Source organism: Copadichromis virginalis, linkage group LG13 (assembly GCF_057382275.1).
Source record: "Copadichromis virginalis isolate Kocher_CV1m ecotype Utaka linkage group LG13, C_Virginalis_male_GT1.1, whole genome shotgun sequence".
Lineage (NCBI taxonomy): Eukaryota > Metazoa > Chordata > Actinopteri > Cichliformes > Cichlidae > Copadichromis > Copadichromis virginalis.
Genome location: NC_140630.1, coordinates 18,535,603 through 18,559,603, shown reverse-complemented (window position 1 = coordinate 18,559,603; position 24,001 = coordinate 18,535,603). Strand labels below are relative to the sequence as shown.

The 24,001-nt window shown below is 43.0% G+C and overlaps 1 protein-coding gene across 4 annotated transcripts in view; it reads left to right on the top strand.

The window, feature by feature from the left end:
• The window catches only part of slit1a (slit homolog 1a (Drosophila)), an 83,008-nt gene that overhangs the window by 47,036 nt on the left and 11,971 nt on the right, over nt 1-24,001 (top strand). For 2 of the 4 annotated variants that reach the window (XM_085477744.1, XM_085477742.1), the window contains exons 5-24: nt 173-244; nt 1,047-1,118; nt 2,108-2,179; nt 2,964-3,127; nt 6,933-7,080; nt 11,132-11,203; nt 13,954-14,025; nt 14,113-14,184; nt 14,453-14,596; nt 15,506-15,669; nt 16,690-16,713; nt 19,628-19,772; nt 19,926-20,000; nt 20,102-20,245; nt 20,329-20,472; nt 20,558-20,724; nt 21,420-21,552; nt 23,061-23,129; nt 23,752-23,823; nt 23,929-24,000. In XM_085477744.1, the coding sequence (XP_085333870.1) occupies nt 173-244; nt 1,047-1,118; nt 2,108-2,179; nt 2,964-3,127; nt 6,933-7,080; nt 11,132-11,203; nt 13,954-14,025; nt 14,113-14,184; nt 14,453-14,596; nt 15,506-15,669; nt 16,690-16,713; nt 19,628-19,772; nt 19,926-20,000; nt 20,102-20,245; nt 20,329-20,472; nt 20,558-20,724; nt 21,420-21,552; nt 23,061-23,129; nt 23,752-23,823; nt 23,929-24,000 (2,097 nt within the window). The remainder of the gene's footprint in view (nt 1-172; nt 245-1,046; nt 1,119-2,107; nt 2,180-2,963; nt 3,128-6,932; nt 7,081-11,131; nt 11,204-13,953; nt 14,026-14,112; nt 14,185-14,452; nt 14,597-15,505; nt 15,670-16,689; nt 16,714-19,627; nt 19,773-19,925; nt 20,001-20,101; nt 20,246-20,328; nt 20,473-20,557; nt 20,725-21,419; nt 21,553-23,060; nt 23,130-23,751; nt 23,824-23,928; nt 24,001) is intronic. The other 2 variants (XM_085477745.1, XM_085477743.1) reach the window with 1 other exon arrangement.

Sequence of the window (24,001 nt, the reverse complement as noted above, 5' to 3'; positions counted from 1 at the left end):
CTTAAACACTAGAAGTGAAAGGTTCACAGAGGAAATTGCTGGAACATGTTAACATTGCTTCCGAAATTGAGTTATATTGGACACACATCCTCTCAAAGTAAAAAAAGACCAAACCAAAGCGATAATCGAGGATGGATTGTCTCTAACCGATGCCTTCTTATTGTGTCTGCAGAGATCTGAGCGAGAACTACATCCAGTCCATTCCCAGAAAAGCTTTCAGGGGAGCTACAGACATCAAAAACCTGTGAGTACCTCACTCTTTCCAGGGTAAATGTGCTCTGCCCTGCAATGTACAGTTATCTTCGTTATTAAATAAGGATTGGTCTATAGAAGCTTTAAAAAAGTTATGAGGTTATGATGAATGCAACCAAAAAGTCTAGCAACATCTGAAAGTAACCACATTTACAAACTGAAAAATACATGGAAACAGTTAAGTGATTAAAAGTCGCTTAAGGAAGTATAAAAATAACTGGTTAATTAGTTATTAACATGATTCTAACATTGCAGTTATGGCAAGTCAATGAAGAGTCAAGCAAGATTATACAGAATAAATTATTATATTACAAGCTACTGTAAATGAACATTTTCCAATATTTATCCAGTCGGGTTAATGGCCTTTGGTAACCGCAAAACATTATGTACATGTCGGTATGTGTAATTCCAGCAGACTGTGCATCACACTGATTAAGTAGACTAACTACCTCACACACGCTCACACACACACACACACACACACACACACACACACACACACACACACACACACACAGAGCTCCCCAAAGGCGTCTTGTAGCAACACTGATTTGCATCTTCGCACGGACACATACTGTAGATTTATGAGGTGTATCGATGCAGATAAACAATTAGTGAAGTGCTACTCTTGGGGTTACAAGAGCTGAGATGACTAAACCAGTATTGATTTACCACAATCCATCAGTGTTCTGCTCACTGTACCCATGATTACAAATAGCCTATAGGGAGGCGGAAAGATTGTTTACTGTATGTGCCTCGTGTAACAAAGGCTCTCTCTTGTGTGTGATCTGCAGCCAGCTGGATAAAAACCACATCAGCTGCATAGAGGACGGAGCCTTCAGAGCTCTGAGAGGCTTGGAAGTGCTGTAAGTATCTGAAGTGATGCTATTCATCCAACCCAGCCCTCTATTGTTCCATTAAAGCACTTAGTTAAATTAAGACATTGTTTTGGCCTCGCTAATAAGCATAACTAACAAAGCACAGGCCTGGCTTATACCAAAATACCCCCCTGTGGGCCTCACGAGGGGGGCCAGCATCATGGAGACCAAGCTCCATTAAGTCACAGTTGACAGCAGTGTTCCCTTCGATCACATTAACACCCCCCACCTGCCCACCACTTCACCTCCATCTACACATCACCCACTTCTGGGCAGGCCATCTGACATTTGGGGGTTCCTACCATTTTACAAAAAAAAAAAAAAAAAGAATCCTATTCAAGTTAGCACTCAATCCTCCATGCATTGGTGACCATGCTTAGCAGTTTTTGAACATTCAATTAATCATCCCTTGTCTAAAGTGTCCAAGCGGTCTCTGTTAGAGCTCTCCACCTGAAACAATTTAGACTTACAGTTCAGGCAGGGGGACGAGGGCACTTTGACAGGCTTGCTATTTTGATAGTGAAAGGCTGTTTTGCATGTGTGTTTGTGTATGAAGGGTTTGAAAAAAGTGACAGCTGCTGTCATGACATGGAGGAAATAGTCGTAGGGTTGTCACAGTGGTACAAGCAGGGATAGGGGGTTGTTTTGATAGGGTCTGTATTTATAGGTTTCGTGGGGGGAGGAGGACAGCTTGCGTTGAAATGGGGTAGCAGGTTGAAATATTGCAAAGGGTTATTAGGCTGATTGAAATGACCCGATTCTCTTTCTGCAGCTGATGCCCAGAGTTCGATGAAAGTGGTGTGATCATGACTGTGAGCTTGCCTGTGCATATTTGCATGCATGAATGTCTGCATCTGCGAGGAATAAGGTGCTAGACTCCTGATAGGCCACGAGAAGAAAGAGAGACGGGGAGAGTTTCAAAGAGAACTGATTCCAAAAAGTTTACCGATGCTAAAATCTTGTTTTCTTTTTCACAGAACGTTGAACAACAACAACATCACCAGCATCCCCGTCTCTAGCTTCAACCACATGCCCAAACTACGGACTTTGTAAGTCTCACAAATCCCACCACTTTTCTACTGATCCGGAGATATTTCCCATAAAAATAAAACAATATTCCACACACAAACAGGCAAAGCAGAGAAAGGGCTGAGTCCTGTGTGATTTCAATGGGAGTAGACAGGTTCTGTCATTCCAGTCAATGTTGGGTGGCAGCCATAACCACAGAGTAACACAGAAGGGTCTGTAGCAATGCCAGGGGCCATTATTCCCTCCATCTAAAGACAACAACTGGCCCAGATAGACACAAATAGCCCCACAAGTCTATTGTGTATTGTGCATTGTATGTGATTACTAAATCTGAAATTATGCACAAATTAAAACAATTATGCCTGCTGAAACTCTGGACCGTGACTCCACTGCTCTTGCGGTGACATTTTAGGCTCCCAGTGGGGTAGTATTATATGGCTTTTCTGTTTGTGTGCACACCATGCGTCTGCACACATGGATTTGCGAGTTAACACACATGCTCCAGAGGTCCACCTCACCACGGCAAGAGTTATTCTGGACAGGCACAGCACTGCAGGAATGCAGTGTTTGGAGTAGGTTTAGAAAAGACCTCTTTAGTGTTCCTCTTTTTTAGAAAGTGTCATTTATAATCATCCGTGCAGCGTATCATTTGTGTTTTGCCACAGGGATTGGATGTGATGAGTTGTAGGAAAGAATAGACACGTTTTATGCTATTTATGTCTTCAGCTTGTGGTATTTTAGACAGAAAAGGAAAACTTCTTCAATCAATCAACTTTTCTTTTTTTTCCCCCTCTCATTTAACAGCCGTCTCCACTCGAACAATCTGAACTGTGACTGTCACCTGGCGTGGTTGGCCCAGTGGCTCAGGCAGAGGCCTACAATTGGCTTATTCACACAATGCACTGCCCCTCCTGAGCTCAGAGGACTTAATGTGGCAGAAGTACAGAAGCATGAATTCAGCTGCTCAGGTAAGATACATTTACAATAAACTTTTGACCAGCAAACAATGCATTTTATAAAAGTTTTTTTTGTGCAAAAGGCAGCAAACAAAATGGTTCTTTATGACAACGTCTCCCTGTGGAGTAAATCTTTTACGGTCCCCTGGTCACACTGACACAAAAACACAGGAAGTATCCTGTGTTTTTGTTTCAGTGTGTATTCACCTGGCAGCCACATGATAACCTGGCAACCCCATGCTCTCTTCTGGCCTTTGCATGAGTGCCCACCTCTTGAGGAGCTGGCGCTGTTGCAAGGAAAATGCCCAGCGCACAGCTGGAGCGATGGCTGCCCCCATTGACAGTAGACCCTCTGTCCTCAATTTGTCATTATTTATAGCTTCTCACCTTCTAGCACAAGGATAACCGTGGCTTTGAAATCACTATTTCTTTTGCGGTGTGTGCGCATGTGTGTGCGTGCGCGTGCACATGTGTGTGTGAGAGACAGAGAGAGCATGTGCATGTGGGTGTGTCATGCCGTGCATTGGGGTTATCATATCCGGACAATGGAAAAACAGCATGAGAACCTCCACTCCCCACAAGGCCATCTCACTTGCAACGCCAGCTGCGAGGGGTGTTTGTGTCTACGTTTGTGTGTGTGTGTACCTCTCTCTGTCTCTCTCTCTCCATGGGTTGTGATTTTTACGCAGCCATACGGCGTGACAGCACAGATCATTAACTATTCATCGCCCAGGGAAAGAGACTCAAAGCGTGGGAGTGTAACGATTCCAGATACGAAAGGGGAGCAGGGGGTGTCAGGGAAATTTGGTTTCTGATAGGATACTGATACAGAAAGTTGAGGTTTCGAATGATGGAGAGCTGTAGTTCATGTAGCATACATATAAGCTGCTGTTGTGTAAAAATACCTAAAAAAGTTAGGAGTGTTGTAGACAGACAAACATTGATTTTTTTTTTTTTTTGAGAGTGTCAATAGCTGATCGTTTTTGTCCCTGCTAACACCAGCAGGAAATCTGCCGCTACTATGTATTTGTGTGTGTAAGTACACAGTGATGCACACACACAAACACATACTAACAGTTTCTTCTTGAGAGGATGAGTGACCAGAAGTTGAACTCCCAGTGAAGGACTCATTAGGGACTGGCTCGCTGGCACATGCATATACACACATACTCCTGTTTTTTGGTTTTTTTTTAGTATTTTTGATGTTCAGCACTGTGTGGTTGTGCGTGTATTTAGTGTGAGCTGTGACCAGGCCAGGCCACCTGCGGGGGATTTGGGGCGGGGTGGCGCTGTGTTGGAAGAAAAGAAGATGGAGAAGCGAGGCGTGTTGCTGTTATGAGAGGCAGGAGAAGGAAAACGGGGTACAGTGTGTTATTCATCGATTCGAAATATGATGAAATTCTGCAGCACCCTGTGTTATGACTCACTTTCTTTCAGTCCCAGTTTTAGGCTGGAAAGCACCACTGTATTGTAAATTTTTGCCTGTAATGAGCAGAGTAACACATTTACTGCTTCGCTTTGAGGAAAAATATTTTTCCAGGCAATGATTTATCATCGGTCCCCTTTAAAAATGGGGTCATTCTTTAATAGTTTAAAAAAACATTGCTGTGTGCTGTATACTAATACTTAATGATTAAAAAAAATGGAAAAGCGGATTTAAAAAGTACTAAATCCAGGTGAAAATTGGATTTTAAACAACATTTGCAGAATAAACACTCCTTCTTTAACTTTCTAAATGCTTGAAGGGACTCCTGTGCAAAACCAGTCACTCATTTGCGTTATCTCACAAATTTCTGCAGTGAGATGCATTTTCTGTTCTCCAAACAATTTTGTTTCTTTCAAAAAGGTTTTTAGGTTTGAAATCTGGCTGAAAATCTTTTTTCCCCTTAGCTGTAGCCAATTACACAAGCGTCAGTTTCTGCTTTAGGATACAGTTACTCCCGTTTGTCTTAATGGGCTTTTCTGTGTGTTGTTCTGTGTGTTGTTTTATTCAAACCAAACATTACGCATAACTCCCTTGATCGTTTGCAGCAGATCAAACCCAAAGTTAAAAGGTTCTTGTGCCAACATCATGCTCTATATGACAAAAAATGGATGACTAATTCTACCGCATAACTGCTCTCACAATATAATACAAAAGTAAAAATATTGTGTTTGAGATGAATAATTAATAATAAATTGCTTCAGGGTTGAATACAATACAGCTCTTGTAGTGTGAAACAGGAATTACCCTATAAAAATGGGAAACTGCAGAGGAGACAAACGGGAAGAGGCCAGCGATGGAGGGGAGTTAAATATCAAGACTTGTGAGCACATGGACAGAAGCTAATGGCTTGCAGTGATAAAGAGGCTGAAAATGAGGATGTTAAAAGGGAGTATGAAAGTACAGGTGGAGCAGGGGAAAACTGCTGGAAGAAGGAAAGCAAATAAAAGAAGGGCAATGGGAAGGTAACTGGGTAGCAGAGAAGGCGAATTGGAGAGATAATGGGGGATAGGCAGGAAAAAAAAAACAGGGGAGGAGCAAACATCAAACAGCTTCACCTCAAGTGTACCTGTCACAGAGCTGTCATTGTTAAGGGCGCTCCAGCTGTGCTCTGCACTCCCCCTGATCCCAGGCCTGTCAGATATGCCATGTTGGATCAGAAGGGAGTTTTTCTCTGCCCTACACCTGATCCCAGATCTGTCAAACCTCTGCCGTCCTCTGATCACAGTGCCTCATATCGCATGTGCTGAGGGACTGTACCAGTGTCACACTCGCGATGATAATCGCTGACTTGATTCCCAGATGTGTCGAAGCATTCCGTCCCATCAGGTAATTGATGATGATTGACCAGATGTATGAAGTCTGACCTTAAACATGTCTTATTAGCTAAATGGTCCAAACGCTCGCGCCAGTAATTTTATGGTAAACCATAATGATTCTGGAGTTATGCTTTCTCTGTCACCGACTTTCACCATCACTCACTCTGTCTTCCTCTCGCTGAATGTCTACTCCCACTTGGCTCTCTCGCCAACATTTTTCCACACAAGCTGAGCGATAGATAGGAACGCGATCAAATATTCATGGTTTGAAACTTGGATTAGTAATGCTGTGTAAATGAGGCCATTTAAAAGTCTGTTTTATTCATTTTATCTGGGTTAGACTTGCGTACACACATCTTGTACGCACACACCAAACACGCTGTACTGCCAGCGCAAGCGCCTGCTCTTCACCACACTGTTGACAGTGCCATAGCTATTTGAACAGGTATCTAGAGACAGTATGACGGGTTGTGTGCTCTGTATGCAAATTAAAAAGTTGAAGCTTTTTAGAAGTGGGGAGGTGGGGGGTTGTAAAGCTGAATGTGCAGAATGGCATCAGTTCTTCCCAGAGAACGCAGACTCAGGAGGAATATTTGCGAAGAGATCAATGGATGTTATTGGGAGACCTTCAATTGCCACTCCAGCTCATTCAAGCGCTTTCTCTCCCCTACATCTACTTCGGCACTGCTTTGATATATAACCTAGTTTCTTACCCACTGATTCTAAAAGCTATGTAAGTCTTTTTCTTTTATTTGTTTTTCTCATCCCTAGGAATGCGTGTTCATTTGCAATTCAGCTTATAAAACAAAGGCTTGATGACTTGAGCAGCCGCATAAGAGTTTGAGCCTCAATTAGGAGCATGAGGGGCTTTATATCACCACAGAAAGATCTCCAGCAATTACATCCATTACATCTTGTTATCCTGAAACCAACAAATTCACCTGTGCTCACACACCTGTAGCAGCTCCACATTCCTCTCTTTTATGCATATCCTTCCCTCTGATTGTCTCTTCAGGACACCAGGAGTCTTCAAGCCCGCAGCCTTGCAGCACTGGTGGAGGCTCTTGTCCTGCCATGTGTACCTGCAGTAACAACATCGTGGACTGTAGAGGAAAAGGTCTGACTGCCATCCCAGCAAACCTGCCTGAGAGCATGGCTGAAATGTGAGCGCACTACTTCTTTCTTTATCAAACATGTGACAAAAAAAAGCTTTTACAAAAGAAAAAAAAGTCTTCAAATAAAAACCATCTGTGTCTGAAAAATAATAAGTGCAAAATCTGATACCGCCTGAAAACTTTAGAAATATACATTTTTCATGACTGCTGCACTGCAGCTATCACAAATGTCCATAATTCTTTACAGAGTGTTTTCATGGACGAGTGACTGACATGGAAAAGATTCATTATAAACTCCTCAAAAATTCTTAACATTCTTAATTTAATTCTCTTTGCATCAGTCAACGTTTTCTTTAATTGTAGGGGTTTCACAAGGCCGGGGGAGATATGAGCATGCTTGTTTTATGTACGCATGCTGTTCTGGGTTAGTTTTTTCAGCATGAATCACCTGGCAGGGCATTCATCATTTTGCTGTGCACTGAGAACGACACATACAGTCTTACGGTCGACTGTAGATTGAAACTGCATGCTCTTATCAGCTCAGATGGCTGTGAACCACATGCGAGTGCTTTACTAACATCCCTCCCTCAGTTTATCAGCCCTCCAACATCTGTCTGAGTATTAACTGTTTACGGCCCAGGATACTGTAATTCCTAGGAATGCATGGCTAAACTTTTCAAACGAGTCTTTTTTAGTTCTCTTTATCGGGCTTTCATGCCACTCGCAGAAATCTGCATGAAATGGCACTGCAACTTTGTGATTTATGCATGGTGAGAAAAAAAGGAGGATGAAGGGAGGAAGCCAGCGGTCGCATTGCATGTTCTTCCAAGGAGCATGTGTGTCGTTAGGAGGACACAGCAAGTTTCTAGGTCTCCTCCTCCCCATGGGGTCTGTTTATAAATACCCAGCTACCATGGAAGTCACAGATCCCATGTTCCCCAACAACCCTGACCCATTTCTAGTGCAGTGGCGTTCTGAATTTCCTAATTTGGACATGCTGGTCCACACTTCTTGTTCTTCTCTAATTAAATGACCACCCAAGAAATACAGAGACATTTCTAAAAGCTAGGCTTCAGGCATCTTGCATTTTTACTTTTGGGATATAATTAATTCAGCCTGATCTTTAGTCCTGGTCTACAAACTGTAAAACATGGAAAAATTGAGATGCAGTTTTGCAATGTTTTATGGTTTGTAGACCTCCTCAGCATGCCCTCCAGTTGTAATGTTCCACAAGTGGGATATCATACACACTAATATGATCTATGAGACTAATAACCAGTGAGCTGCACTAATGGGTGACCAGGGAAGCTTCTGAAGGATAGCTCTATCATGCACGTTTTATAGAGAGTGGAGTCTATCTGGATAGCAGATGGGTCAGGCCATGTTAAAACCTTCCCTGCCCTTCACATCTAATTGGTGCTTTACTGTGTTCTGCTAATAAACTCTACTATGCTCTGACTCATCTTTTACAAGACCACAAAGGTAAATCACTCTGTTATATTATGCCTATTCTGTCCTGCCCACCAGGGCCTTACCTTACAGGTTTAATTCCCACAATTTTCTTTCCTGTACCCGTGTCTCCTCCTCTCTTCATTTTTTTTATCACTACATTTCACTCTGTCCTCCCTCCCTCTCTCCCCCCATTGCCGGATTTCAAGGAAACAAATCAACGCCGAATAACTAAAAAAGAGGGGGTTGAGGCGCTGGTCCGTTCTGTAACTTGGTGCAGCAGGTTTGATCTGTGCTTGAAGTTCATTATAAAATCAGTTGCAATTACAGCAAGGGCGGCTGCTAGATATCAAGGCTAGCCTAATACCTTGTTAATGAGGCCCTCTGTAACTCACGAACACACACGCATGCTGCTCTCATTATGTACAAATCGGAGGATTGCGAACCTCTCTGCCCCGTTTTACCCTAATGAATGCCAGTGTTGTGTTTATGGCTGCCGAGGATGTGAGCTGGTTTCTGGTCCTCTGTCTTGTGAAACCAGGCCCAGTTAGCCTGAACGCTACCACAACAGATTATTATGCGCCATAGTCCCCGTCTGCAATGAGTGAATGCTGCCATAAAATTCTCCCCCCTGCCTTTCATCCACACCGCTATGGCTCTGCCATCTACTTCTTACTCACGCACTCACTGGGTGAATACCCAAAGGCATAATGTGTTTCCCCTTAATGAAAACCATGCCCAGGCCCTAATGAAAAGGATGAAGAACATTGATTAGACTGATACAAACAAGAGAACACACACACACTCAGACACACATACAAATGTTGAGCCTGATAAATTGGATGCAAACCATTGATCGTCGGTCCACTGGCAACTCTGAGAGATTCTATCTTATTTTTTTCCTGTCTGCCAATTGGACGGAGTAGCTCCTGTGTTGATTGCAGGGATTAAGTCGCTTCCACATATTGATCTGGAAGGAGTGACAATGTGAGAGCTTAAAAGTTGTCAGGCAGGCAGTGTGTGTATATCCTTGTCTGGCTCAGAGAAACACACCGGGATACCACAGCATGTAGGCATGCTTATACACAGCAGACGTATACATACACATACAAACATCATGTAGAGTGCCAGACTGGTTTGGACCAGTCAGACAGACTGGTTGATGAGAGAAGGCGCTAAAGCCACTTGGCCCACCACTCTGCCGCATGGTGAGGGCAGAGGAACCACAGTGCTGTCACTCCTCTCTAAATCCACAGACTCGCTGGGACATTCAGACAAAAACAGACAGAGAGAGCATGTCCACCACAGGAATCTGTGGTCTGGAATCACTGCTATCCTGAGAATGTCAGTTGGATTTCTATATCTCTCCTTAAAGGCCACTCCTTTTGAAGGGGAAAGATTCTTGATTACCAAAAAAATAAAAAAAATAAAAAAATGTGGAAACCCCAAACTGTTAACTGTTGTGGCTAATGTCCCAACAAAACATTTACCCCCCATGGATAGAAATAAACATAGTCATGCAGAAGGCCTAAGAGGCATGTAGTAAATCTGAAATGCCTCTAACGGAGTAATTAAATCCTGTGGAAATGGTTGCACGCCAAGAAGTCACATACTTAAGAAGGTGATGGTTAAATTTATCAACAGCCATCCTTTGGCCAAAGAGTTTTGCAGATTTTAAAATATTTCTCATTTCCCTGCGGTGACAAATAGCATCTTAATGATTTTTAGATTCTGCCGTAACCGCCCGCCCACCGCAGGCCCATGCCTCATGGTCTGCAGCCAGTCCCTCTGCTGGGAGGCAGAATGGTAGACCAACCAGACAGGCTTGCAGCTGGCTCCCTCTGGGCCCTGCTAAGCCTTGGTAAGGACAGTTTTAAAAGCTGTGAACTGACCTGCAGATAAACAGCCCTCTGCCAGTTACACAAGGGAATTGGTCTGGGTCCCAAGTAGCAGTTTGAAACGCACATATGCATACCCGCTCTAATGGGATGTCTATTTCCCTGGGCACATCTGAGACTGATTAGAGTCGGTTACTGCTCTGTACTACATGCCCAAGTGTATGTTTGTCTGTGTATTAATTTCATTCTTTGACAGTTGTTTTATGGTAAGATTTTGTTTCCCGAGCGCTTTCCTTGTCAACTTTACTTCAGCAGCTCTTAGGCTCAGAGGAAAAAGTAAACTCAAAGAAGCAATATTTCACCCTGCTGCAAAGGTTTCAGTAGACACTTTGCAGACACCCTGAGGATAACAGCGAATTTAACAAGAACAAGTGAGATCATTATTGATCTCAGGATCTCATATGAGAACATAAGTGCTGGAAACTGTAAATGCTATCTCACAAAGAAATATGACTTTTAGTTTTAAAAAAAAAAGGCCTTAACACTCTCACACAAACCAAGACCGAGCATTTTCCCCTCCAGTCCTATTCCTCAGCACTTTAGCATTCACACTGTTTATTGGTTCTGATGATGTTATGACTCCAACATGCCTGGATCTATTACAGCTGGGGAATAGATCTCCACTAATATAATCAGGCCAATCACTAAGGGTCAGAGGTGATTACTCAACTCTGTTAACATGGAGAACTCTATTGTTTGTTTAAATAACACTATATCTTCTTCTCCTCTCCTCTCCACTTCTCTCCTCTCAGACGTCTGGAGCAGAATGGGATTAAGTCTGTTCCACCCGGAGCCTTCTCTCCCTACAAGAAACTGCGTAGGATGTAAGTACATCAGTACACTCACCCTCAGGGCTAAATAATACAGATGAGAACGAGAAGTTTAGGGCTGGAAAAAGAAGCGACAATTGGCGGTCTTCTCATTCCACATCCAGGGAGCATGAAGTATTTATTTTGTCTGTGCCTTAAGAACAAATTCTTGTTCTCAGACTAGTGGTGGCATGGAAAGCAAGCACTCACATCCTACATGAGCGTAATAACAGCTCTCATTTTTCAGTGCTATATACTGGTATTCCCCTGGTTAGTGTTGTGTCCAGTCTGAGTGTGTGTGTTGTGTGCCTGCGTGGGCAAACTGCAAACCACCGGCTGGGACGATGATGATGAGGGGACAGAGAGTGTGTTGGAATGAGGGCTGAGGCTTCGTTCTCTGAACAGTGACAGGCGGGCAGTTAAACACGGAGTGGTTTTTCACCCGTTGAGCCAGCTGTCCGGCCAACTAGCCAGCACACAACCAGGCAGCCAAACCCATACCTCCAACACCACCAGATCTGACTGACATAGCAGCGGGGAGATGGAGGAAACCGGAGGTCAGGGAGTTTTTCTGTCCTTCTTAAAGGAATTCTCACGGTTTTATCATCCAGCCCCGGGGACAGTTTGAAGTTCAGATGAGGTGAACAGAGAGCAGTAGACAGAGCAAAGCAGCTGCTGTCTTAATGTAGCTCCAAGGTAATCCCCAAAATATTTTATATTTTATACTAAAATTAATTCGTTTTTTTGTTTGAGGCTATACTATATATATTGGAAAAAATGTCAGCAATGACAAACCAGACTATCCGGTGTGTCCAATGTCTATGTTAAACTTGAATAAATCCCTTAAACTAAAAAGGCATTGCATTAACAGTAAGATTAGCAACAAGAAAAGTCATTATGTTTAACTGAATATTGTTACAACCATTTAAAGATATACATAGAAATTAAAGCAGGGGTTTTTGTTGAATTACAAATGCAACAAGTGCATAAAAACTTGAACCTTGTACAGAAATGCAACAAATGAAGCAACTTACATCCTATTCAAGCAACTAATCACTGAAGATTTAATGACAGAGTCATTCTCAAACAAATCAAATGCAGTTCAAAGCGATTCACAAGCACAAGAGACCCTACTCTAAGCTCAGACTTACAGGAAATTAATGGTACTTATATAGTGCTTTTCTACTCATGCACTTTGTACAACATAGCTCATTCAAACAAGCGAATGCGGTATGCATCTCTATAACTATACATTTGTACTCCACTGGACACAGCTTGATCTTCAGTATCTTGCCCAAGGATGCTAAAGATGGGAGAGTGGAGCACCCAACCACCAACCTTGCGATTAGCTGATGACCTGCTCTACCTCCTGAGTTACAGCCATCCCTATTTGTGGCATATTTATCTGATTTTTCTAGAGGTGCCAAACCCAATCTGAACGCCTCAAAAACAGAGACAAAATGTATCTAAATCAGTGGTCTTGATCTGTTCTTCTTAACATACATGACCTGCTACTGCTGCTCATTCTGCTTTTAGCAACAACAATGCATGGTCACGTATCTTTGTTGACCCTAGAGGCTCTATTGATTCAGCTGGCTATATAGTCGTAATGGCTAGGCCAGTCCTATGTCCTACACCCTGAGCACACAGTATGCAGACAGCATCTATACATTATGATGAATGTCTCTTCAGATTCATCATATAATCTTAACCGGGCTTTCTGAAAAATGACTCACTCAGAGAGGTTCAATATTTAATTAAGAGGCAAAATCAGCTGAGTAAAAGTTTTTTAAAGGCTATTGTGCACTTGTCTGAGCGTTTGCTATTCGTGGTTTGTGCACCGCTTGTGCTGACCCTGCATGTCCTTTTCTTCCAGTAAATGTCAACCCCACACATTCTCTCTCACCTTGTCCCAGTTTGAATGACCTACACATGAACCATCCCTTTAGACAGGGATGCAGTAAGCGGCCTCACTCACCGCCACATGCGTAAACACGCTAGTGTCTGAGTTTACAGACACACACCAGTGCACATGTTGGCTCCTTTGCTGCGTTTTCATTTCCAGGAAACCTCAGTCCTTTGCAAAAAGACAAATGGCCACTTATTTAACTGTTACCCCCAAATGAGAAAATATCCCTCTTCTTCACCACATGATGATTTCCCTTCAAAGGTATCCAGTCGACTCGAGTTCAGTCCACATACTCCATTAACTCTGTCTCTCCATCTGTCTTTCTCCCTTTCTGTCCCACTGTTCCTCGTTTACTGTTGCATTTATTCACACAGACATGCACGCACATAAACACATAGACACACGGGCTTAGTGGTTATCCTGTGGGGAGAGGCCTGTGGATCCTATTAGCAACAGCTATGTTCAGAGGCAGTCTACCGTATTTCACTTTGGATTTTGGCCCTGCATCACATTTTTTTAATTTTTCTTTCTCTCACACACACACACACACACATGCACATGCACACATAGCAACGCAGCAGAAGAATGGTTGTTTGCCACTAATAATTAAAGTAAATGTTTTGATTGGCTCCAAGGCTCCCTTGAAGAGACGCACCATTAAATATGGGAGAAAGCTGGAAGTCATCCTCATCCAGCTCGCAGTACGTTTGCTTATATTTGATGCCAGCGAGAAGCAGGGGCCATGCATCCGCCCCACCTTCAAAGGAGTCAGGCTTTTCATAAAAAGAGGAAACTGGCCTTTTTCCCAAATTCTCAAATTCCTTGACTAATTTTAATGTGTTCTTCTCCAACACAGAGATCTGAGCAACAACCAGATCTCAGAGATAGCTCCTGATGCCTTCCAGGGGCTGCGGTCCCTCAACTCCTTGTAAGTAGCCCCGAGCTGAGCTTGTGCATGAGGAGCCAGTGGGCTGTCATATTCTGACTAAAGCGAGTCTGTGTTGTGATTTTGCAGAGTGCTGTATGGAAATAAGATCACCGACCTGCCTAAGGGGGTGTTTGACGGCCTCTATGCATTACAACTTCTGTAAGTGGATTACAAAGACATACACACACACAGACACACACACACACACACACACACAAGACACTCTGCGGGCATATATTCAATACCAGGCACCCTGTACTCCTACTCAGTAAAGAAGTCATAACCTTCAAATAAACTTTGTTCCTATGCATAGTTTTCTAGATGGAATGTATAATGAATGAATACATAAAAAAATTCTGACAAGTTGCTTTTTCCTTCTTCCCTCCCTCCTTTTTTTCTACTTTTCTTTTCTTCCCCCTTCTCTCAGGTTGCTGAATGCCAATAAGATTCACTGCGTTCGTGCCAACGCCTTCCAGGACCTGCAGAATCTCTCGCTGCTATCGCTCTATGACAACAAGATCCAAACCCTCGCCAAGGGCACCTTCACTTCACTACGAGCAATACAGACCCTGTGAGTGAAACACACACACGCTGCTGTACACGCTCTGACATATGCTGATCCGTTACCATAAAACATGAGCCAACACAGGAGTTGTTTACTTGCAAGTCTGTGTAATAACACAGGAATGGAATCACGAGGTAGAGAGGTGAGTAAATCTATCATCGTCACAAACACCCAGACACACACACACACACACACACACACACACACACACACACACACACACACAGCTTCTCCAGCTAGATAGAGATCAAAAGCAGCACATCTACCACACCCAGTCTTTCCACCACTGTTACGGAGACAACACCAATTCATTGAAATTAATGTCTCCTTTTTTCTGTCCTAAGCAACAAGGCAACACAAACACTGCTATCAATACAGACAGCAGACGGGCATCTAAAATATACAGCATAAGGTTTTCTCATTGTCATAGAAACACCTGTTGAGGTTGATAGTGGTGATGATGATGGTGCTATGGCTTGTCTCACCACACATACACACAAACTTAAAACAGCACTGTATTAAAGTGTCTCAAGCTTGTTTTTACACTTGCATTGAAAATACAGGATGGAAGTGCACAATGAGCGTTTCTACCAGTCTCTGGCATCCCCAGACTGGCTACGTAAGCTGGATGCTGCTCGAAGTTAACAACAAAATCAGCTATAGATTGTTTTTCCCGCTACAAAACACTACTCAGAGAGCGCTATTTAGTTCTATTATATGTCTTCCAAAGTGAACAAATGACACAGAAACGGTCTGGTTGGATAATAAATGTGTTTTTCAAGTCTTAATCTTAAATTATTGCTCAGGTATGTGTTTCTGTGGTTCCAGGTGAGAGTCTGTGCCCACACATGAACATCAGTTTTCATGTATTTATTCCCTTTCTTCTTCTGTCTTTTCCTCTCAACTTTTTTCCAGTCACCTGGCCCAGAACCCATTTATTTGCGACTGTAATCTGAAGTGGCTGGCCGACTACCTGCGCACCAACCCGATCGAGACGAGCGGCGCCCGCTGTGCCAGCCCACGGCGGCTCGCAAACAAACGCATCGGGCAAATAAAGAGCAAGAAGTTCCGCTGCTCTGGTAGGCCGGTGGCTCCGTGTCACTCTGCTGAAATTCATCCCTGCTGGTCTTCTCTATTTCTCAGACAGGCTTTGTTGTTTTTATGCCACTTGTCTCACGCTGCTCCTCGCTGACCTTCTGTCTTTCTCTCTGCTGGGAGTGACTTTTATCCCTCCATGATAGCGCATTCAATGAGCGATCAGTCCCGGCAGAAGGTTTTACTTTGCCTATCATTTGCTGTGCTGCTGCTACTCAATCAATATCTGCCCAGATGAACTTGGGGCCAAGGAGAGAGGGATTGTTTGCTTTTTCTCCACTTTCCCTGCATAATACCACATCGTGAGTCTGGTTTCACATTCAAACCGCAGTGAGCTGAGATCACCAGTCCAGGCTGGTGTTAGGGCTTAGAGTTTCTGCCTGTGCCCACCATTCCCCTGCCCTTTGCCAGTCATAGGCTCCCATCCCTACCAGCCGCTGTCTCCTCTTGCTCTCTTCATTGCTCACTACCCACCGGGCTCATGTTTCCTTCATGGCCCCTTATTCTCTCTCTCCTCTTCATGACACTAGCCAGACTCCATCATTCCCACTCCCTCCACTGTGTGCCCACCATTGTGTGTACACACTTTGCTACGCTGTCTGGCATTCTGACCTGCTGAGGTTTCACACTTCTTTATAGACTCATTTGTTTGACTCGATCTGGTGGAGAAGGGAGTCCATGTGTTTTTTCTCTTTGTTTTTACTTTCTTTTTTTTTTTCCTTTTTGACTTTTTCCTTCTTTCTCACCGTCTCCTTCTTTCCCCTCATGTCACCCTTCCTTAGCAACAGCCAAATATTTACCACCTTTTTACATTGTTACTAGTGTCTCCATATTGCCACACAGAGATAGTCCTAGGCTTCTCTGTTTAATTGTCATATACCTTAAATCATGTGTCGTCATATATAAACTTTATATATGACTGATATGAAGCATAGCAGTGCCAAAGCTATGCAGACCAGACTGGTCTCACTGACATCCGTCCCTCTTTCTTTTCTCCATCACAGCCAAAGAGCAGTACGTCATCCCAGGTGAGTGGCTTGTAAACCTTCACCCCTATCATTGTCGTTCTCTTTTCTCTAATTTTCCACCTGCAGCCATCTACCAGCATCACTTTTCCATTGCTTACTATTCATTTAAACAAAGTTCTCCACAAATTAAAGGGAAAAAAAATTCAGTTTATTACAGCCCAGGCATTACTTTTGTATATTTGCAATCATTTCTAAAAATGCTATAATTGAGTCAGAAAGAACAGCAAGCATTCAGATGATCATGCTAGATATGAACATGCAGGTTAGCCAAACTCATGTGGAAGTCTTGTAGGAATCAGTGATTTGCCAATTAAAATTATGTAATTAACAGAAAACAATGCCAAATGTTTGGTGTGGGAAATGTCAATTTTTATGAAAAATCTGAATTTGATTTAGCAACATGCTCTGAAATATCAAAATAAGTCAGCACTTATAACTGTGTTGCATCACCTCTTTTGAAAATAGGCAGTAAGCATTTGGCAGTTGGAGACGGCAATCGCTGTCGGTTTAAAAGCAAAACGTTTCCCTCCTCTTTCCCGATCTACTATTTCTGCAGGTTATGGCCTCCTTTGTCATTATTCATAAAGCACATAATGTTTTACTGGTTGATAGATTTGGATAGCAGGGCAGGCAGTGTTGTGCGAAATTTGCTTTGGCATTGTCTTGCTGAAATAAGCAAGGCCTTTCCTTAAGAAGATATTGTCTGGACAACAGTTTTCCCTTCGCTGTTTCAAAAATAACAACCAAAAAAATAAACCTTGGCAATTTTAAAGTGACAAGTAAAATATGCCGTTTGTTGAGATACTTAAGATAAAAGTGCACACCAGAATACCTAATAGCGCCCAAGAGTTACTGCCCCTATGTGTGAATTTTAATGTGATATATATGTGTGAGAGCATCTGTTTCTTCTCAACTTTGTTTCCCTAACAGTCTCAGCAGATAGTCCAAAGGAAATGTGTCTTTGCTTTGGCATTAGCACAGACAGTCAGTCACAGAGAGGGACAGAAAAGGAGGCAGAGGGAGCGAGACAGAGGGGGAAAGAAAGTGTGTCCTTTCTATCAGTAAAAGCTAAAGAAAATAAAGCCCACCAGAGGACTGAGATTCCTATCGGCGGATGTTTCCGGACCTCTTAACAAGAGCACTTCCAAGAAAATAACCGGGAGGAGCAGTGATGTGTGTCAAAGTCTGCGTGTGTGTGTATGTGCGTGTGCCTTAGTGGGGTTGCATATGCTTGGGTGATTCATTGTCTACGCTTGTATATCTGTGTGTACGTGTGTGGAAATTAATGTGTCTTTGTGTGCTAAGTTGAGATAAAGCTTGCACTGGCTTAGAGAACAAATGGGAGTCCTATATAAGCAGAAAGAAGATCAAAGCGGAACGTGATTAATAAGAATTTAACCCTCTCCTGACTGATAACAATTAAAGCTTCCACAATGGAAACACACGTCCAAATCACTGATAGCATGGGAATTCAGTAACTTTGATAATGGGGGCCGAGTTGCAGAGATTTATGAGAACTTCTGCAACTCCAGTGATGAGTCACTTTGCACCTCAGAGAGGGAAAAACCTCATCCCTCTGCCCTCTATTTTCTCTGATTTCGTGTAAATCTGCTGACAGTAAAAGTGTCACCACCACGCACTTGTGACGATGACGATGACTCAGGCTCACGAAATCTCCCCTGGCTCCTCTACATCCTCGAGATCAAAGCTCTGTGCTGTATTTTCATTGCTTCCTCCATCGCAGGAAATGCCTTTTCCTGTGTCTGGCCTAGCGAGGGAAAAGTTCCTTAATGACCAGCATTACCGTGTCTGTCTGCACCCTCCGCTCCGCTGAGCCACTGAGAAGTGACACAGCTCCAGAAAAAATGTTTTTTGCACAGGCAACAAGAGGAAGTGGTTTCTGGGAATTTTTTTTTGTCACTGTCCAAAGGTATTCTAATAAAGTCAGCAATGAGGTTTTGGGATTAGGTCTTGTTTGGACAGATTTTTGATATTCAACTGTAGGATTTTGTCCTGGTTGTTTGAGGTTTTCCTGCTCATGACTGTGGTCTGGGTGCCCCGTGCGGTTCCACTGACGTCATCGCTAAACCTCAGGCAGAATGGTGCACTGATGTGAGCATGCAAAAGGGGAATGGGACACAAAACAAAGCTCTAAAACAAATTCCGGCTTTTTCCCTCTAAATGGAACATATACACACATACGCTCTAAATGCACATATAAATGCATACATACACACACACCGGGGCACAATAGACACTCACAGACAAACACACACTGTTCTAAGTAGCTCCCAGTGCTTTTTCATTATTGAGCAGCCATGATGTAACTTGAAGCACACTTTTTGGCACGTAACATCTATTCATAGACAGAGGTGGTGCAGGAAAACGTCCCACATTCCCCTCGCTGCCTCATTCTCGCTCTATCAGGACAGGCGTCTCTCTGCACGTCCGCCCCTCACCTTTCATTTCTCTTTCGTCTTTCTTCTTTTCTTCCTTTTGCATCTGTTTCCTCTCTCTCCTTTCCTTCAAATCCACCTGTCATTTCCTGTGCCTCTCTCATCCTCCTTTCTTCCTTCATTCTCTGTCCCTTGGGTGATCTGCTTCAAGCTGGCTGTCCAAATCCTCTCTCTTTTCACCCCAATGCTCCATCACCTCTCTCTAAAGTAACTCACCCATTCATCTTCTCCTATCAATGGTAGGAGGGTTGCAGGATGCTCTATAGGGCACCTAAGGTACCCTAAAGTAGGGAAGTCTCCTCTTCGGTCACAACAGGACAAACTGCTGACACACAGCTGCTGAGGGGGCGCATGCGTGACTGCGAACATCATGGGATTGAAGGCACTTGTGCTGGTTTGGAAGAATGACTCGTGTTATATGTTGTGCCGTAACAATGTCTATTTTTTCTCCTTTTCAGGCACAGAGGACAGCCATCTGAACAATGCATGTAACAGTGATCCAGTCTGTCCTCCCAAGTGCCGCTGTGAGTCGAATGTTGTGGACTGCTCCAACCTTAAGCTCACCAAAATCCCCGAGCACATACCTGCATCCACCACCGAACTGTAAGCAAACAAGAAAAAAAAGTATTTGAAGAATCTTTTGTGCGCTGAAGTTGTAGACGAATCAAATTTTAAAACTCACAGTGAATATCTAAAGAGAATTTGAATGGATTTTTCCGTCTGAATGATTAAACCTTTCAATCTTATTCCCACTAGCCGCCTTAACAACAATGAGATTACAACTCTAGAAGCAACTGGAGCTTTTAAGAACCTTTCCCAGCTGAAGAAAATGTAAGTAGAAATCCTCTTACCTTTCAGCAGTCACTCTCTAAAGAGTAAGTGCTGCTTTTAATTCTCCGACATGCTTTCTTTCTCCCCCCACAAACACACAGTAACCTCAGCAACAACAAGATCACAGAGATTGAGGATGGGGCATTTGAAGGCGCGTCCTCTGTCAATGAGCTTCACCTCACAGCCAATCAGATGGACTCGGTTCGAAGTGGGATGTTCCGTGGCCTTGAGGGACTGCGAATGTTGTGAGTCACAACCCCATACTTGTCCATATTTGGAAAAGTTTCTGATGTTTTTTTTTATTAATGTGTATTTCTTTTGTCATCAGGATGTTGAGAAACAACAAGATCAGCTGTATCCACAATGACAGCTTCACAGGGCTTCACAACGTCCGTCTGTTGTCTCTGTATGACAACCAGCTGACCACAATCACACCCGGAGCCTTCGACACCCTCCAGACTCTGTCCACTCTGTAAGATCCTGCCACACTCACACGCCTAGCTTTAATTTTAGGTTTTATTGCTCTCACAGTCTGTTTTATTCTCACTCTCTCCCAGTAACTTACTGGCCAACTCCTTCAACTGTGACTGTCGGCTGGCCTGGCTAGGTGATTGGCTGAGGAGCAGGAAGATTGTAACAGGTAACCCTCGCTGCCAGCGTCCTGCCTTCCTGAAGGAGATCCCGCTCCAGGATGTGGCTCTGCCTGACTTCCGCTGTGAGGAAGGTAGGCAGCTTTGAGTGCTTTACTTCACGTTATACCACAGCTCCCGTGTAAGTGGAGTTTTTTCCCTCCTTGAAAAGAGAAAAGCATCTTAAATAGGATATGTTAATCCTTCTCTGTGTTTGAAACTAACCTGGGTGTGACTGATGAAGATTTTAACCCATAGTATGTTATAAAGACGAGCTGTTTAAAGTTTCTGAGATAATCTCAAATAATGGCCACTGCTGTGTGAGTCTTTTGTTTACTGAATAGATTGATACTCAGCAGTTCCTAAGCTGCTGATCAATGAAATGCTGAGTGGAGCTATTGAGCTGTTTGCCTTATTGATCAGTCACCCTGTTTGCACCTGAATGATTGTTAGACCTGTCTTCAGGCTTTAGGCAGCTTCCATTCTTTGCCTTTGCTGGTCAATACTACATTAGCGAGTCTCCTTTCTCTTTCTGTCCTTTAATTTTTGTTTTTGTGCTTTTCACATCTTTTACTTCTTCCTTCTTTATTTTCTCAATGCCTTGTCAGGTTTAATTTATTGTGATGCTGTGCTGTCTTTCGGTTTGCTTTCTATTTTTACTCTATCTAAAGTTTGGGGGTTTTTTGGTCAGAAAAAACAGCTATTTTTTTGGCTTGTTTCCATTTACGTCTGCCCTCATGGTCATGTTTTCTTTGTCTTCCTCTCTCATATCTCTCTTCTTTTATCCCAGGCCAAGAGGAGACAAGCTGTGTGCCTCGGCCCCAGTGTCCCAGTGAATGTACATGCTTAGAGACCGTGGTGCGCTGCAGTAACAAGCACCTTCACACACTGCCCAAAGGCATCCCCAGGAATGTGACAGAACTGTGAGTTCTTTGGAATTAATTGCTCCAATTGCATTTATATTTATCAGGTATTATTTTCGCCTCATCTTTCCTTAAAAGCAAGGAAGATCATTAAAAAAAACGTAAAGTGGACTTTATGAGCCTCTAAAAAAGATAAGTGTTAACAGCAGGGGCAAAGAAAACACATCGCGTCACTTAGGGAATAGGAAAGGAGTCAATAAACCCTGTAGTTATTCTCTCAGACATTCTTCTTCTATGTTCCTCACAGCCTTCAGGGCTAGCACTGATGTCACTCTCACACTCAGAGCCAAGGATTAGTGTGTGTGTTTGTGTGTGTGCGTGAATATTTGTGTGAGGGCCAAAAGCCTGTCCACAGGAGCATAGGGGAGCAACAGGACATTTTAATGAGCAGTTTTCAATGGAAAGGGGAGGAAATGGAATAGGTCTGGAACTTTCCAATAATGCTTAAAGTGGTTCAGACCAACTCAGGCACACACACACACACACACACACACACACACGCTGTGCGAGCCTTAAGGCCTGTCATTGTCCCAGCAGGTGTGACCAGGTGTACCCCTCTGTTCTGGGCTTTCATCTTGTCATCTGGAGAGTTTGCTACTCCATCATTATCCCAAGTGTCCTCAGCACCGTCATTACCTATCATTACCACTGAACCCAAAGGCCTCCTAACTACCCACCTCCCCGCACCCACGCACCCTGTGCTTCCCACCCTGTGTACAGTCAAGAACAATAGCAGGAGCCTGCAGCTCTGCTCAGAAGGACCAGGCCCTAAATCAGCCATTTATCAAAGTGACACACCACTAGTAGGACTTTGTATTGGTAATCAGGAGGGTGGTTGTGTGCCTTGTATACATCACTCACTTGCATAGCCCACATAAACACAAGGGTTTGTACATCACTTTAAAAGTGCTGGGTCACATTTAGGAATTGTTGTTAAACTGGAAAATCAGAAAAAAGCAAATTCACTGAAAGTAACACATTTGTCTTCTTTTCTTAGTCACTCTTTCACAGTAGAAGTGATTCTTAGCCCAGTATCTGTGTGAAATGGGACTACTTAAACAGCATGACTGTGGAATGCTTGCTATGCTTGACTTCTAGTCTTGACAAGCAACATTGTTTTAAAATCTTGTAAGCAGATATCCGTACATGAATATGCAGAATCTGACACCAGAAGCTTTCTGGTTTTCATTTGTAGACTGACTGAAGTTCTAACTTTTTTTTAACAATCCTGTTTGAGCAGGCTGTGATGCAGTTAAATAGTGTGTAGAAGAGTAAAACAGGGATTGCACAGTAATCATCAGCTACTGATAATGATTTCTCTTTTATTCATTTTTTCACTATCCCAATATTCTGGTAGCCAACTGGTTACCAGAGCCATGGTGAATCTTAGATTGAAAATACATTAAGAAACAGTGCTGGTAAATATTTTCAGTCTGCTGTAGCTGTTCTATCTTTCAATGATAGCGCCTGCTGGTTCATTACAAAACTATTTGTGTCTGTCTGTCCAGGTATCTAGATGGAAACCAGTTCAGTGTTGTTCCAAAGGAACTGTCTGCCTTCAAATACCTACAGCTGGTGTAAGTTTTTTGTCTGTGTACATCTTCAATTACAAGGTCTATATCCAGGATGTCAAACTTATATTACACCGTGGGCCACATACAGCTCACTTTGATGTTAAGCCTTTGTGTTTACCTGCACATTTAATCCCTGAGATATATTAATGCAATAAAATGAAGTGCAATTTCAAGTATGTCAGTTTTTCTACAACACAAAGAAATGTTGCTTAAGAATGATTCTTTGAGCCTAAAGTCTAAGAAACAGCTTTATAAAATTACAGCAAAAGATCTGGTAGCTCGTTGCCTAGACTGTTGTGTAATTATAAAACAGAAAGTTCTTGTTAATTCACAGAAAATATCCAGTTTATTATGTCTTTTTTCACAGAAAGAAAGACCTTTACTGTCATTTAATTGATTATCTATTGCTTAATTACTTTGGTGTAGTATAAAAAGGTGTGTGTGTGTGTGGGGGGGGGGTCTTTATCGGTTCTTACAGTCCAAAATTCATGCCAAAATTCTTGTTCCTAAGTCATCCAGTGGGCCAGATTGGAGTCTTTGCCGGGCCAATTCTGGCCTCCGGACCTTATGTTTGACACCCCTGGTGTTGATCAGTACAGTGAATGATTCCTTTTTTACGTTTCAGAGACCTGAGCAACAACAAGATAAACTCTCTGACCAACTCATCCTTCGCTAACATGAGTCAGCTTACCACTCTGTAAGTCTTAACCAGCCTTGACTGTCATTTTAATTTATCTGCAACTAGAAAAGTTTTGTTTTAATTCTACCTAAATGTGACACTTGTGACGATCTTACTTTGCAGAATTCTGAGCTATAACTCGCTGCGCTGTATCCCCAAAATGGCTTTCAGTGGACTGCACTCACTTCGACTGCTG